This window comes from Arachis hypogaea, chromosome 3, assembly GCF_003086295.3.
Source record: "Arachis hypogaea cultivar Tifrunner chromosome 3, arahy.Tifrunner.gnm2.J5K5, whole genome shotgun sequence".
In the NCBI taxonomy this organism is placed as follows: domain Eukaryota; kingdom Viridiplantae; phylum Streptophyta; class Magnoliopsida; order Fabales; family Fabaceae; genus Arachis; species Arachis hypogaea.
This window is the reverse complement of record NC_092038.1, coordinates 44,689,579-44,706,097: the sequence shown is the minus strand read 5'-3', so window position 1 is coordinate 44,706,097 and position 16,519 is coordinate 44,689,579. Positions and strand designations below refer to the sequence as shown.

At 33.8% G+C, this 16,519-nt stretch overlaps 1 protein-coding gene and 1 long non-coding RNA gene across 4 annotated transcripts in view; one reads left to right on the top strand and one right to left on the bottom strand.

Annotated features, from left to right (window-relative positions):
• LOC112790480 (uncharacterized) overlaps positions 1-13,598 on the top strand; it is a 30,419-nt gene extending 16,821 nt beyond the window's left edge. Inside the window, exons 4-8 of one of the 3 annotated variants that reach the window (XR_003196652.3) lie at positions 1,756-1,804; positions 10,756-11,268; positions 11,342-11,517; positions 11,690-11,745; positions 13,230-13,598. This is a non-coding gene — a long non-coding RNA (uncharacterized lncRNA). Of the gene's footprint in view, positions 1-1,755; positions 1,805-4,782; positions 4,969-5,096; positions 5,193-6,666; positions 6,814-10,755; positions 11,269-11,335; positions 11,518-11,689; positions 11,746-13,229 lie in introns of those variants that run through there. The other 2 variants (XR_003196647.3, XR_003196650.3) reach the window with 2 other exon arrangements.
• LOC140183787 (uncharacterized) lies at positions 13,528-15,939 on the bottom strand. The gene is made up of 7 exons (XM_072232943.1): positions 15,768-15,939; positions 15,569-15,668; positions 14,738-14,901; positions 14,478-14,592; positions 14,194-14,391; positions 14,012-14,092; positions 13,528-13,919 (listed from the first exon to the last, which is right to left on the bottom strand). Exons 4-7 carry the CDS (start codon positions 14,574-14,576, stop codon positions 13,782-13,784), a joined length of 516 nt encoding a protein of 171 aa, XP_072089044.1. The 5' UTR covers positions 14,577-14,592; positions 14,738-14,901; positions 15,569-15,668; positions 15,768-15,939; the 3' UTR covers positions 13,528-13,781.
• Positions 15,940-16,519: the final 580 nt, after the last annotated feature.

Below are 16,519 nucleotides of genomic sequence, written 5' to 3'. Positions count from 1 at the left end.
AAACCTAGTTGATGGCCATGAGTCAATCTATCCATTGAACTTGATCTCTTTTACCTATGGTTGTCTGTCTATCTACATGTGTTTTTGCTGATATAACTCTTCATGCATCAACAGGCTTGGACTTGTTAGTTTTCTAACCCTACATGTGATATGTCATAAAGATGTATTAGTTTCCTATAATTTGAAGCAAAATCTACTAAAATTTAAGCTGCACATGTAAACCAATTCTTCATTCCAATTAAGGCCTCGTTAAACTGAAATCCCAGTTTGAATCTTTTCTTCTATATGTTGAAAATTTGTACTTCGTTATATCTTATGTAAATCTGCTCCACCATATCATATTTTGCTCTACCTAATTCATCAAATTTATATATTCTGATATATCCATCACTTATTAATAAGAACATACCAAATATTATTTTGTTAATAAGAAGAAACCATATAAATTAAAATGCTTATTACACTAATTTTACTAAAGCAAGAATCAATTTTCTGGTACAATTTTGTTACTTGTATATAAGTTATAACTTAATACTTCATCTACTAATTATTTTTTCATCTTAAGTAATTATATACTCATTTTTTATATCTTTAATATTTCACCAGGTATTTCCTACACCATAATACTTGTATAGATGCGTATTCTAATTATCATATATTGCCTATACTACAATATATCATTCTTATTATATTTCTTTGCCCGCTCAGATTAATTAATGTGTAGATTCAAAACTTGTTCTTCCATGCTAATGAAATATAAATTACCCATTTTATAAAACTGAATTCAATTACCCACTTGTCAATTATAGGATTATTTTAACTTTTGAGTTATAGTCAATTCTATTTGCAATTGGTTAAACTGTGTAATTTTCTTATACTCATCCTTACTTTCTACACGGATATCAAGGTTGTAGTAAATGACAATTAACCATTTTGGTCGTAGAACCTTTTGATTTGTCATTTTGATGTTTGAAATTTAAACATTTTGGGCTATACTTTAACATTTAGTATATATTTTGCTTTTTAATCGTGTTGAAAAAAGAACACTGCTACCTATCATCTGTCTTAGACGTATTAGTGGCTATAGCTATAAGTACAAAGGTTGATATAGTGTGTATCCAAAAAATGCTTAAAACCTCATTGATGGCCATGAGTCAATCTATCAATTGAACTTGATCTCTTACACCTATGGTTGCCTGTCTTCTTGCCATGTGATTTCTATTTTTATGTGTTTTAGATGATATAACTCTTCATCCATCAACAGGCTTGGATTAGTTAGTTTTCAAAAGAACATGTGATATGTCATAAAGATGTATTAGTTTCCTATAATTTGAAACAAAATTTGCTACAATTTAAGCTGCACATATAAACCAATCTTCATTCCAATTAAGGCCTCGTTAAAGTGAAATCTCAGCGTGAATCCTTTCTTCTATATGTCGAAAATTTGTACTTTGTTATATCTTATGTAAATCTACTCCACCATATCATATTTTGCTCCACCTAATTAATCAAATTTATATATTCTGATATATCCATCTGCTATTAATAAGAACACACCATATATTATTTTGTTAATAAGAACAAACTATATAAATCAAAATCCTTATTACACTAATTTTACTGAAACAAGTATCAATTTCCTAGTACAATTTTGTTACTTGTATATGAGTTATAACTTAATACTTCATCTACTAATTATTTTTTCATCTCAACTAATTATATACTCATTTTCTGATATCTTTGATATTTCACCAGGTATTGTCTACAGCATAATACTTGTATAGATGCGAATTCTAATTACCAGGTATTGCCTATACTACAATATATCATTCTTATTATATTTCTTTGCTCGCTCAGATTAATTAATATGTGTAGATTAAAAACTTGTTCTTCCATGCTTATGAAATATAAATTACCCACTTTATAGAATTAAATTCAATGCCACTATATATTGCCAAACTTAATTAAGATCAACTTGTGTAAGACCCAAAACTTTTGAAAAGTCCTATTTTGATTTAATTTCAAATCAATATATATTTATTTACATTTTTAATTTTAGAAATTATTTTATTAAAGGTAATTAAAGGCAGTCCTGATTGATTGGATATGAAATAAATTAAGGTTTTTTCTAAACTCTATAATTATTGAGTTATCTTCTTACTTACAATTTAAAGTCTTAAAAATTCATAAATAATGATATTTGGCTATTTATATTAGAATTTTATCTAATTTGTAATTATCGAATTATTTCTTATATTTAAATTATAAAATTAGTAGTTGTAAAATAATAAGATTTTTATATGATTTTATTTAAATAGATATTTTTGTAATTAATACTTTAAGTTTCATAAATGAAGAAAATTAATTATATTATCTCTAATTCTTGTATTTGAGTATTTATTTGAAAATAAATTGTAATTTGATAATTAGATAGTATTTTTATAAATATTATTGTTTGATTAAAATAGGTTTTCAATTACTCTATTACCCCTAATTTTATTCAAAATAACTAAACTATCCCTAACCTTAATTTCTACCCACACACTCACCTCACCCACACCTGCCGTCACTTTCCTCACTCAGCACAACACACACAACGTACCACACTCATCACACACACAGCAACAACCAAATAAAAGAAAGAAAAAGAAATAGAAAGGGAGGGGAGAAGAGGGATTCACGAAGAAGGAGAGAAGGGGAGAGGGGAGACCATGCCGGCACGCTGGGCTGCACCACCGCCGTTGCGTCATCATCGTCGTCCCTGCAAGCTACCACCGCTTCACGAAGAGAGAGAGAGAGAGCAGCGTCGGGAAGGAGGAGACGCTGCTGAGGTGCCATCGCCGTTCCTTCAGTGCTGTTGCTGTTGACAGAGGAGAGAGCGAAATCCGAGAGAGCAGTGAGGGAAGGGCGTCGCTGGAGGAGAGCCTGGCATTGCCGTCGCCACTGTTCGTCGTGCCGTCACCTCTAGCTTGCACCGTCGCCAGTCGCGAGAGAGAGAGAGACGCGCTGATGATTGGACTTTTGTGTGGTTTAGAATTTCACAAATGAATTCTCGTTGCAAGTATAGTTCTAAACCAATCAATAATCCTTTCATACAAAAGATTGTTTGTCACTAAAACAAACCCCTAAATTTATGAACCAAAGTATTAAACCTCGGGTCGTTCTCCCTAGGAATTACAATAAAGTGCCTTGTTATTGGTTATGAGATATTTTGGGTTTTTTAATATTTTAGACAAGAATTATAAATGGCAAAGAAAATAAACTAACAACTAACAAAACTCTTGGCAAGATATGAGAACTAGAAATCCTATCCTAGTCATCCTCCTCAATTGTGACCACAAATTATTCATTGCTACCACTTAGTTAACCTCTAACCATGGAGGAAAGTCAAGTGGATGAATCAATTTGATTCCTCAAGTCCTAATCAACTCCTAAAGGAAAGACTAGCTTTAAAGGCATTTAAATCAATTAGCAACTTCTAATTATCAATCAACAAAGAAATTAGATAACTCAAGAGTCACTAATTACTCTACCTAGGCCAAGAGGAACAAAACCTACACTAAAACCCAACCAAGCATTTCGTCAAACAATTGGAAGGTACAAAAGAAAAGCAAAGCAAATTGACAACAAGAATAGAATCTAACAATAATTATTGAAAGGAATTAACAACAACAATCAAAGGAAACACAATTATTATGAATTACCTTGAATTGAATTGGAAGAAAATGGAAGGAACAATAGTAGATCTACAACAAAATATAGAAGCAACATAAAGGAGATTACAACAAAAGAATAGAAGAAGAATGAATGTAACAACAAAGAATTGAGAAGTGGAGGTAGAAGAAAGAGTGAATGAAAACCTAGATCTAAGAACTAAACCTAATCCTAATCCTAATCCTAGAGAGAAGTGAGAGCTTCCCTCTCTAAAACTAACTCTAACTAATCCTAATGTGTAAAAATGATCCCCAGTCCCTTTGCTCTTCAATCATTGGCTTTAAATAGCATCTTTGGTGCCAAAGTTGGTTGGGATTGGGCCCCACAACTCCTGAGAATTTGCTGGGCGCGAATTCACTTAAAAATCAAGTATCAGTATCGACGCATACGCGCACAGCACGTGTACGCATCCATGGGATAATTTGCAAGGTGCGCGTAAGCGCCTGGTGCACGCGCGCGTCCATGGGCGAGTTCAATTCTTTAGTTTTTCATGATCTTCTCCACTTTGTATGCTTTCCTTTCACTCATTTGATCCTTCCCTAGCCCTTTTCAACCTGGAATCACTTAACAAACAAATCAAGGCATCTAGTGGAATCAAAGGTGAATTAAAATTAACTAATTTAAGGTCTAGAAAGCATGTTTTCACACTTAAGCACAAATTGGGAGACAATCATGATACCATGCTATTTCATTGAATAAATGTGGGTAAAAGGTCATAAAATTCCTTTAAATCAATACAAGATAAACCCTACAAATAGGGTTTATCAACCTCCCCACACTTAAACCAAGCATGTCCTCATGCTTAAACCAAGAATGAAGTAAGGGTATGGAATTTATTCAATGGAAACTAACTAAATGCACTCTACCTATATGCAACTATCTAAATGAATGTAATTGCTTGGTCAAAATAAATCAATTCCCAAGAAGTATATATGCATAAGGGATAAGGGCTAGCAAGTCTAATCCACAATTGATTGAGTTATTAAAAAAAAGCACTGCTGGTAAGGGTTTTGAGTTTGGTTTACTTTCCATTAAGATTCCGGAAAAGTTATTGTCATTGCATGTTAGTTTCAGTTGCTGTCACTGGAGTCCAAACGCCGCTGCCACTTGAGGTGGCTGCTGGGGCTGCCGCCAAACCGGTTCGGAGACCGCCGTTGCTTCAGTTCGGCCATTCTCCCTCTGGCTTGGGTTGATTATCAGTGCTTGCATGTCGTGCTTGGAGTTTTTGGCTGCTTCGTTTTGCTATTTCAATAAGTAATTAAGTTTCGAAAACCCTTGCGTTAGTTTTTTGTTGTGTTTGGTTATAGATTCTGAGGTTTGGTTACATATGTTCAAGTTCTGAATATTGCATGTTGCATAAATGTTGTTGTGGTTGCTGCAAGAATGGTTTGAATTGAAGTTTGCGGCTTCCGTTGATCGCGGGTCGAGAGAAAGGACTTTTCTGTGATGCGTTGGGTTATGGAACTCGACTTATCAAGGTAGGGGCGTTTTCTTAAAATTCATTTTACTTTTAAGAGTTGTTATAAGTCGATAATAGTATGAAAAATATATTTTTATAAGTATATGAGTTTTATGAATTGAATTGAACTATTTGGATGGCTGTAATTATTTATTTGACTGGTTTACTAAATTATCGAGGAAGCTAGTTATTTTAATTTGCTATTTTGGTTTGTTAAGTTGGTCGTTATTGAATTTATTTTCCTTGAATTATTGGAAGATGTTTAACGTTGGGATTTGGTTTGATTTGGAAAGGATTTGATATTGAAAACTAGTTGAGAATGGGTTGAAAAATGTGGTTTTGATAGGACCCGCAAGGGTGGTATAGTCCGAATTTTAGAGGAGATGCTGTCCAAATTTTAATAAAATTTGGAGACTTTGTTTAAAAATGGTTATTTAGAAAGATTTATATTTTTAAGGATTTTATAATTTTATTTTTGGAAATTATAAAGAAAAAGTTTACGTTTGGTGCTTGATTTATTTAGAAAAGAATGAATTATATTTTGAATCCGAATTATTGAAGAAAGTAACAAGTGGTATGATGAGAATGAGTATGAGAGTGAGGATTGATTTTGAGTATGATTTTTTGAATAACTGAATGACAATGAGATATGAATTAGTATCGGAAATGAAAATGATAATTATGAGAAATTATTGAATATATTGAGCTTGGGGCATTGCCCCCATGTCAGCCGGAATTTTTCCAGTAGTTACTAGTGAGTTTGGGGCGTTGTTTCCCCATGTCAGCTTGGGGTATTGTTTTCCCATGTCAGCTTGGGGTGTGGTCTCTTCTCGCCACGTCAGCTTAGGATTCGTCCCATGGATATATTTGAGCTTGGGGGCGTTCTTTTCCCCATGTCAGCTTGGGGATTCTCCCCATGGTCTAGTTTTGAACTTGAGAACATGTCGGGATGGCTACGTAACCGAAAGTTGATATCAACAGCCATAGGATAGGCATTCACCATATGCATTTGTATGCTTTGCTTGAGTTTCAATTTGTTTGGGTCTGCCTAATTGCTTAACTGTTATTAACTGCTATCTGAGCTATTTGCTGTAACTGTAATCTATATCTGTGTCTTCCTTGTATGTTTTGCTTGTTATTGTTTCTGTTGTGGTACATTTGAGTTTGGGTATTGATGATGAGATGATGATTTGGTTGTGGAATTATTTGAGTCGCTGAGTTAAAGGCTGTGATTGGTTTCTGACTGATTTATTAGTAAAGTATGAAAAATTAAGCTGGTTCAGCATAGACTTAATGGACCTATGTTTGGAACAGATTGGTCATTCATACTGTTAGGAAAATTTTAATTTTCTTTTATAGGAAAAATTGTGTTTTGGATTTCTGAATACTTAATCACTGAGTTTGAAAAATAGTTTACCTACTATATATCTTCTTATAATAAACTCTGAAAATCTATGGTGAGACCATATGGTTAGGTTCTCACCCACCTACAGACTTTTCTTTTCAGGATATGGACGAAAGAGCTTATGAAGAGTAGTTGAGTTTAGCTTATGCGATAGAAGATGTTTCAGTTTAGTTATTATTATTCTTCCCTCACCATTAATATTATAACTTTTACAAGAGGGATGGGAGTTTTGATATGTGAAGTTTATATATTGTTATGATATGTATATATATATATATATATATATATATATATATATATATATATATATATATTATTTGTAAGTATTGTAATTTGTATTGAAAAGTATGGATGTATCTTTTGAAAATTCGGTTTAGGATTTAAACAGGCTCATAATTTAGTATTAAATCTTTTAAGAGTTGTAATACCCGAGCTATCAGAGTGGCGCAACTGGAAGCGTGATATTTTGATAGTTAGGGTGTTACATTATGGTATTAGAGCAGTCTTTCCTGTAGAGCCTGAGGAATGGACTGATTATGCTTCATTGCATACTCTGAGTGTTTGTCATGTCATAGGTCTTGTGCTGGTAACGAGAGTTAGAGATTTATGCACATGACGATCTATTGATTAATGCCGTTAGTCTTGCATTGCATAATTTCTGGTATTAAGTTTGGCCGGCTTAACACTAGTGAATTATGTATATGGAAGCACTAATGGATTATCATAGATGATATACGAGTAATAGGTAATGCATATCGTGGTTTTGAGAGCGTTAGAAATTAACTTTGAAGTTAATTCCGTTTCGGCGTATAATCCTTTATTCATGCTTAGTTTTATCTCATTCTCTGTCAATTGCATTGGAATTCCTTATTTATTATTTCCTTCATGAAATCTGATTGATTCAATTGCCAACTTTATCTTACCATTCATACATTGTCTTTGCTTAGTTCTGTATTTGGTTGTTACTTGAAAATTTTGGGATATTTACCCTTGTCAATGTTAATAGCCATCTTTATGAATTTTATACTCCTTGACTTGATCTGGAATTTGTGCTGGTGCCATAAATGATTTATAGATCTCTAGAAACATTAACCATTGATTTTAGCTACCCTCACTTATGAGCTCTGTGTTCCTTTCTAACTGTTATTAACAGATGCGCTATGAATCGTGCCACGTTATGTGACGTATCATTAGTCTTTCTTTTCTTCATCTTGAAATCACTTGCTTCACTACTTTTTCAAAAGCAATTTGAATTTCCTTACGCATAACCTAGTTGATAGTGTTCTTAGTTTCCCCTTTTGATTTTTGTAATGTGGTAATTGATTTCGCATTCCTCTACATGAGCTAAGAAACCCTTGAAGTGAGTTGAACCTACACCGTTGCGATGCACAACAATTTATTTAATCCTTTCAAAGTTTTTGTTTTAGACTCTTTTAAAGAAGTTCTGATTTGATTTGCTTTCTGCGTGATTGTGTTCCTTACAGTTTACTTGAATCTTTTGGAATATTCCTCTTAAGAAACACACGCACAATCCTTTAATCTTAAGTGGTTTGTACCTTAAGAGTTACTATTCGTAGTGACCTAATTATACGGTTTGATTCTTCTACTCCATGTTTTGTATCTTAATTGCATCTTGCTCTGTTGTGATGCTTTGTGACTTAATAGTATTTTCTTTGAATTCCTACTTAGGATTTTTTAAAGAAGTTTCATTTTTATTCTTCTCTGCCTGATTATGCCCACAAACAGTCTTTGAAAGTCTCGAAAAGATTGCTTTTACTTTTGCATGTACTTATAGGGATTTTGAAAGAAAAAAAACCTTTTATGTGGGTTGAATGCAACTTAAAATTTTTTCAACCATGCTACAGTTTTCTATGTATATTCTTATTTGATTATGTACTTGATTATCTTCCAAGGTTCAAAAAGAAAGATTTTGCAATTGTCCTAGTTAATTTTCGTTTTACAAGCTTTTTATATTTTATTTTGACTTAAATTTGTCTTGGCATAATGCAACTCCTTTTGGGAAATGTTTGTCTGATATCTTTCTTTGAGAAGGTGAAATGATTTTCTTAGTTTTGTCCATTGTTAAAGGATGCCCTATTCAAGTGTGTACTATATCATCCTCTTAAAATCTTGTGAACATTGTCTTGATTTCAGTTATCTTCTCTTTGCTGTGGTTTAACCTGTTTTAGTGTGACAAAACTATCTCTTGAAGTTTTAATAAAATCGCTTTTAACTCATCCTATATTCCTTTACCGTACACTTTGAAAATTTTGTATGCAATTTAAACCTATTTGTTTGTAGTGCGTCCTCTATCCCTTTTCTTGAGCAAAACTTTATCTTAGGTTTCCTTCCAACCAGAATGCAGTTTTCATGTATGCCTTGTCTTGTCGGTACCAAAAATACTTTTCAAAATATTTGAGAAAATATAATTTTGCCCTTAGCCAAAATTAATTTTTTCTTTATCAAATTTTGGATAGTTTATTTCAACTTGAATTTATATTGGAATAAAGCCACATTCATGCTTTTGTTCTTTCGAAGGATGTTTGTTGCTTATCTTCTCTTTTAGACCGCAAAATGGATTTTTTTGCAAGTTTCGCATTCTTTTATGAACAATATATTCGAACGCATTTCTAGTCATACTTTTAAAACTTTGTGAGCATTATCATTGGCTTTAGTTTTTTTTCCCCTACGATATCATACATCATTGACTCGGCTTAATTTTGTTTCAAACTGTTGTACTATTTTCTTCTTATTGTTCCTGTTGAATTTCTTTGATTCGAAATCCTTTTTAAAACTTGTGATTTGATTTTCATCCCAACATTCTTCATTGCTTGTACATCTTTGTTTACTTACGATCTCAGCAGTCCTTCAAATCTTTTGTGAGTGCTGTCCTTATCACTTGTCTTTCTTTTCGGAGATCTTGTATCCTTCTAAATAACTCGGGGACTGCTTTAGAGTCACGTATGACCTCTAGGCGTAGTGAACGAAACATTAGTCTCCTTAGAATGCTGTTCGTGAATATGAAAAGATGAAGCGGTAAGTGCGTAATGTTATGAGAAGTTGTAGGAGTTTCGTTTCTTGCGAAAGGAGTTTGCGGGTACTGGGCTTGTGACCGATTATGGGGTTGTGAAGTGATTGATGGAGTTGGAGAGTTGAAGTCCCGAAGTGAGTACAAGATCCGTGAGCGAACATTTCATCTGTTGTTTTTATACCAACCTGCTTTATAGCCTTTTGCCACGTTAACTATCACTTTGCTTTGTGGATGCCTTCTTAAACTGCACCCTATTTTGTTCTTTCAAGTTTTTGTAAAATCTTGAAACCATATAACCTTTTTGCATCAAGCCAATCTTGTATCATTTGCCTTACACCATACTTTACCTCTATATTTAAATCTTATAATTATTCAATTTTTGAATATATATATATATATATATATATATATATATATATATATATGCTAAATTTTCTTACTTTTCTAAAAAGCATTTAGAAAGTAGAATACTAATTCTTTGTATTACCTTGTGTATTCCTTTAATTTTTGAGGACGAAAAATTTTATAAGGTGGGTGGAATGTAACACCCAAAACTTTTGAAAAGTCCAATTTTAATTTAATTTCAAATCAATATATATTTATTTACATTTTTTAATTTTAGAAATTATTTTATTAAAGGTAATTAAAGACAGTCCTGATTGATTGGATATGAAATAAATTAAGGTTTTATCTAAACTCTATAATTATTGAGTTATCTTCTTACTTACAATTTGAAGTCTTAAAAATTCATAAACAATGATATTTGGCTATTTATATTAGAATTTTATCTAATTTAAAATTATCAAATTATTTTCTATATTTAAATTATAAAATTAGTAGTTGTAAAATAATAAGATTTTTATATGATTTTATTTAAATAGATATCTTTGTAATTAATACTTTAAGTTTCATAAATGAAGAAAATTAATTATATTATCTCTAATTCTTGTATTTGAGTATTTATTTAAAAATAAATTATAATTTGATAATTAGATATTATTTTTATAAATATTATTGTTAGATTAAAATAGATTTTCAATTACTCTATTATCCCTAATTTTATTCAAAATTACTAAACTATCTCTAACTCTAATTTCTACCCACACAATCACCTCACCCACACCTTCCGTCACTCTCCTCACTCAGCACAACACACACAACGCACCACACTCATCACACACACAGAGCAACAACCAAATACAAGAAAGAAAGAAAAAATAGAAAGGGAAGGGAGAAGCGGGATTCGCGGAGAAGGAGAGAAGGGGAAAGGGGAGACCACGCCGACGCGCTGGGCTGCACCACTGCCATTGCATCGTCGTCGTCGTCCCTGCAAGCTACCACCACTTCGCGAAGAGAGAGAGAGCAGCATCGGGAAGGAGGAGATGCCATCGAGGTGCCATCGCCGTTCCTTCAGCGCCGCCGCTGTTGACAGAAGAGAGAGCGAGATCCGAGAGAGCAGTAAGGGAAGGGCGTCGCCAGAGCAGAGCCTGGCACTACCGCCGCCAATGTTCGTCGTGCCATCAACTCTAGCCTGCGTCGTCGCCAGTCCCGAGAGAGAGAGAGACATGCCGTGAGGGAGCTGCCGCCGTGGAGACGCCGTCGTGTTTCTGCCGTCGCCTCCCGAGACCCGCTGCTGTCGTCGAAAAAAAAGAACTGCCGGTAAGATTTTTGAGTTTGGTTTACGTTTCATTGAGATTCCGGAAGAGTTATTGTCATTGCATGTTAGTTTCAGTTGATGTTGCCGGACTCCAAACACCGCTGCCACTTGAGGTGGCTGCCGGGGCTGCCGCTGAACTGGTTCGGAGACCGCCGCTGCTTCAGTTCGGCCATTCTCCCTATGGCTTGGGTTGAGTATCAGTGGTTGCATGTCGTGCTTGGAGTTGTCTACTGCATCATTTTTCTATTTCAGTAAGTAATTAAGTTTCGGAAACCCTTGCGTTAGTTTTCTATTGTGTTTGGTTATAGATTCTGAGGTTTGGTTACATAGGTTCGAGTTCTAAATATTACATGTTGCATAAATATTGTTGTGGTTGCTGTAAGAATGGTTTGAACTGAGGTTTGCGGCTTTCGTTGATCGCAGGTCGAGAGAAAGGACTTTTTTGTGATGCGTTGGGGTATGGAACTCGACTTATCAAGGTAGGGGCATTTTCTTAAAATTCATTTTACTTTTAAGAGTTGTTATAAGTCGATAATAGTATGAAAAATATTTTTTTATAATTACATGAGTTTTATGAATTGAATTGAACTATTTGGATGGCTATAATTATTTATTTGATTGGTTTACTGAATTATTGAGGAAGCTAGTTATTTTGATTTGCTATTTTGGTTTGTTAAGTTGGTCGTTATTGAATTGATTTTTCTTGAATTACTGGAAGATGTTTAACGTTGGGATTTGGTTTGATTTGGAAAGGATTTGATATTGAAAACTAGTTGAGAATGGGTTGAAAAATGTGGTTTTGATGGGACCCGTAAGGGTGGCATAGTCCGAATTTTAGAGGAGATGCTGTCCAAATTTTTATAAAATTTGGAGACTTTGTTTAAAAATGGTTATTTATAAAGATTTAGATTTTCAAGGATTTTATAATTTTATTTTTGGAAATTATAAAGAAAAAGTTTACGTTTGGTACTTGATTTATTTTGAAAAGAATGAATTATATTTTGAATCCGAATTATTGAAGAAAGTAACAAGTGGTATGATGAGAATGAGTATAAGAGTGAGGATTGATTTTGAGTATGATTTTTTGAATAACTGAATGACAATGAGATATGAATTAGTATCGGAAATGAAAATGATAATTATGAGAAATTATTGAATATATTGAGCTTGGGGCGTTGCCCCCATGTCAGCCAGGATTTTTCTAGTGGTTAGTAGTGAGTTGGGGGCGTTGTTTCCCCATGTCAGCTTGGGGTATTGTTTCCCATGTCAGCTTGGGGTGTGGTCTCTTCTCGCCATGTCAGCTTGGGATTCGTCCCATGGATATATTTGAGCTTGGGAGCGTTCTTTTCCCCATGTCAGCTTGGGGATTCTCCCCATGGTGTAGTTTTGAACTTGAGAACATGTCGGGATGGCTACGTAACCGACAGTTGATTTCAACAGCCATAAGATAGGCATTCACCATATGCATTTGTATGCTTTTCTTGAGTTTGAATTTGTTTGGATCTGCCTAACTGCTTAACTGTTATTAACTGCTATCTGAGCTATTTGCTGTGCCTGTAATCTATACCTGTGTCTTCCTCGTATGTTTTGCTTGTGTTTGTTTCTGTTGTGGTACATTTAAGTTTGGGTATTGATGATGAGATTATGATTTGGTTGTGGAATTTTTTGAGTTGCTGAGTTGAAGGCTGTGATTGGTTTCTGACTGATTTATTAGTAAAGTATGAAAAATCAAGCTGGTTCAGCATAGACTTAATGAACCTATGTTTGGAACAGATTGGTCATTCATACTGTTAGGAAACTTTTAATTTTCTTTTATAGGAAAAACTGTGTTTTGGATTTCTGAATACTTAATCACTGAGTTTGAAAAATAATTTACCTACTATATATCTTCTTATAATAAACTCTGAAAATCTAGTGAGACCATGTGGTTAGGTTCTCACCCCCTACAGACTTTTCTTTTCAGGATATGGACGAAAAAGCTTATGAAGAGTAGTTGAGTTTGGCTTATGCGATAGAAGATATTTCAGTTTAGTTATTATTATTCTTCCCTTGCCATTAATATTATAAATTTTGCAAGAGGGATAGGAGTTTTGATATGTGAAGTTTATAAGTTTGGATGTATCTTTTGAAATTTCGGTTTAGGATTTAAACAGGCTCATATTTTAGTATTAAATCTTTTAAGAGTTGTAGTACCCGAGCTATCAGAGTGGCGCAGCCGGAAGCGTGATATTTTAATAGTTAGGGTGTTACAACTTGTATCATGGGATTAACCATACATTGCCCTTTACTGATAGTAACTTAAATGAATTACCCACTGACACATTCATCCTAATTCAAAAAGACACAATGAACACAATTTTGAAATCCTTGATCAAACTGAGTCGAACAATACTAATCTGGATACTCATGAAAGAAATAAAACACATCTCTATATCTCAACAAAAACTACTAAGTGAAATAGATATATTAAGTTGTCACTGTCATTAATTTGCATCTTCTGGCTCTTTTCACCCTTTCAGCTAAACTTGTTGGTAGAGAACCCGAACTCATCTTCATTGTTAATATTGATATTCATTGATTGCTTTAGCCCCACGGAAGCTCTTTTAGCAGGGGTTTTGGACTTGAGGCTTGTGACACTATCTTTCAAACCATCCTGTTGACGAAAACTCTCATAGTGTTCATACATAGTTGAATTTTTTAAAAATAATGGAACCAACTTCATTAAAAGTTAGTATAACTACTCACCACAGAAAGTTTAGAATCAGTATCATTATGCAGATTAACTACCGCTGCCGATATATCAAGTGAGTCATTGCATCCAGTATCCTACAAAGGGGACCACGGGAAGACCACTTATAAATTATAAGACATTCTTCTAACTGAATAATAAATAATTCACCGGAGTAACATTAGATAAAAGAGCATACAGTGAGAGTAGCAGCAGCAATGTTTGGAACTGCTTTAGGGTGGTTGATCTCCACAATTTCCTCATAATCACATATTTTCATGACTGTATAAACATGGTCATACTGCTTAATGTTCGATGCTTTGACATTTAATTTGAAAAGTAATCTCCTATCCATCATGCTATCCAATGCTGGAGGATAACCTTCTCCATCAATGGCCTATTAATATCCAGTAGACTCTAAAATAAGTTAATATTGTGATAAACATATAAGAGAAACAAAAACTAATGAATGTTTTGAATTACTTCTTCATTCTTGATTTGCTCAGCTTGCCTTCCACAAAGCTGTACCGTTTTCCTGTCCCACATCAGCAACATCAAGCTTCCTGTTCCATCATATACCATTACCTAGAGCTTGAACCTGAAAGAAAATGTCAATTAACCTCATACCAGATTCAACAGTTAAACTCATTCAACACTTAAACTCATACAATATTCAACACTTATATCCAGACCAGATTCAACAGAATAACATCCACCTATTATATTTAGATTATATAACACACCTGAGTGATGCGCTACCATGAGTGTGGCCACATTTTTCACACTCATATCTGTTGTCGATTGGGGTGTCTACCTTCTTTGGACACTTTCGGCAGGATTTATAAAACCAATCATCCTTCCCAACATTGATCGAAACAATAGTACCGGCAATCCATGTAGGTCCTTCCTGAAAACAAATTAATCGAAATACAAAATTCATATCCAGTGCTGATTTTATACATCCAGGGTTATAGTATATATTATATTCATCACCTGTGTAGAGCTTAAAACTTCCTCAATTGTTTTGACTAAACATCCCCATGGGATGAAACGTGACTAATCCTTGCAGAATTAGATGCTTTGCTATAAAGCTTCCTACAAAGTTCTAAGTTTGATTGCATAAATATGATTAGAAATCACTTAATTGCATAGCCGACCTAATTACATGTCACACTAACCTGTTATGAAACTCTTTAACCTCATCAAGGTCAGGGTTAATACGTAACTTGGATATATTAAAATGACTTTGCACTGATGTTTTTTCTTAAACAAATTAGAGTTTGTCGTGAGTCATCAAAAACCATTATGTTTATGCAACTAATAGCCACCCTATATAAATCATTTAATGGCTTTAATCATACCATTCCACCTGCTGGGTTTAAAAAACTATAATATAACTATTAGTGGCTCCACCCTCCCTTCTTCTAGATATGGGGAGTATTTGGTTGACCATATGTCCAAACAATACACAGCTAATACTATTGTTTCTGCAAAGCATTCAGATAGACAAATGGTCGTTATTTGTGTAAAAATAAATATTCAATAAAAGCAAAACTGGTCATTTATTATCTTACTCAAGGTTCTCAAGTATCACAGCCAATCTTTTTGTTTCTCTTCCTTTGCTAGTTATCAGTTGTCTTGGATCCTCTTTACCAACCACTTTCCCTATAACATCTACACGACATTTGAAGTTAATATGAAAACTAACAAAATGAGAAAACTCGGTGACATTTCACATCTTATCTGAAAAGAACTTATCAGTTATAGTCTTACCTATAAGCACTGAATCTTCCAGCTTTTCGACAGTCAGCAACTCCGGAATGGGTTTAAAGCAAAATGCTTTCAAAGAATAGCTTGGTTTAGCAATAGGCTGAACCGTTGTGCTATGTGAGAAATTTATGGACCATTTATTGTTGGTTGTCTTGGTTTTCTCATTTTTGTCCACCACAATAAAATGGGTCATGATGTACATCTTAAATTCTAGAATTTTCCCTCTCCATTTCTTGACCAAAGGTTTAGTTACTGAGGCTTGGATCCTTCTACCATATAAATCATTCGGCCATATTATCAATCTTTGATTGCTAAAAAACCAATAACTTTAAAAATAAAAAAGAAAGTTAAACAAACTTACTTGAATGTCTTAGAGAATAATCTATATTCCATTGATATCATTTATATTAAATCTATTAGGAACTTCCCAAAGGTGGACAACATAAACTTGAAATTTCCAATCAAGTTTTCGCGCATTGACATCCATCAACTTGTCAAACACCTCTGTCATCTTTGGATTAACCAAATGTTCTAACACAACTAACACATATGAGGTTATGTATAAGCTTTTAAAATGTGTGTTTGAAAGAAATAATTTATAAACTGATTGTGGGAACCTTATATAGGGCTCTATAAATTTTGAAACTCCGTAAAAGATTTTGCCGCGCTTGGCCATGAGATGTCTGCCTTGTGAAATCAAAGCCACCTGTCAATCAACGGGAACATCCACTTGTCGAGCATATGTACCACCACTT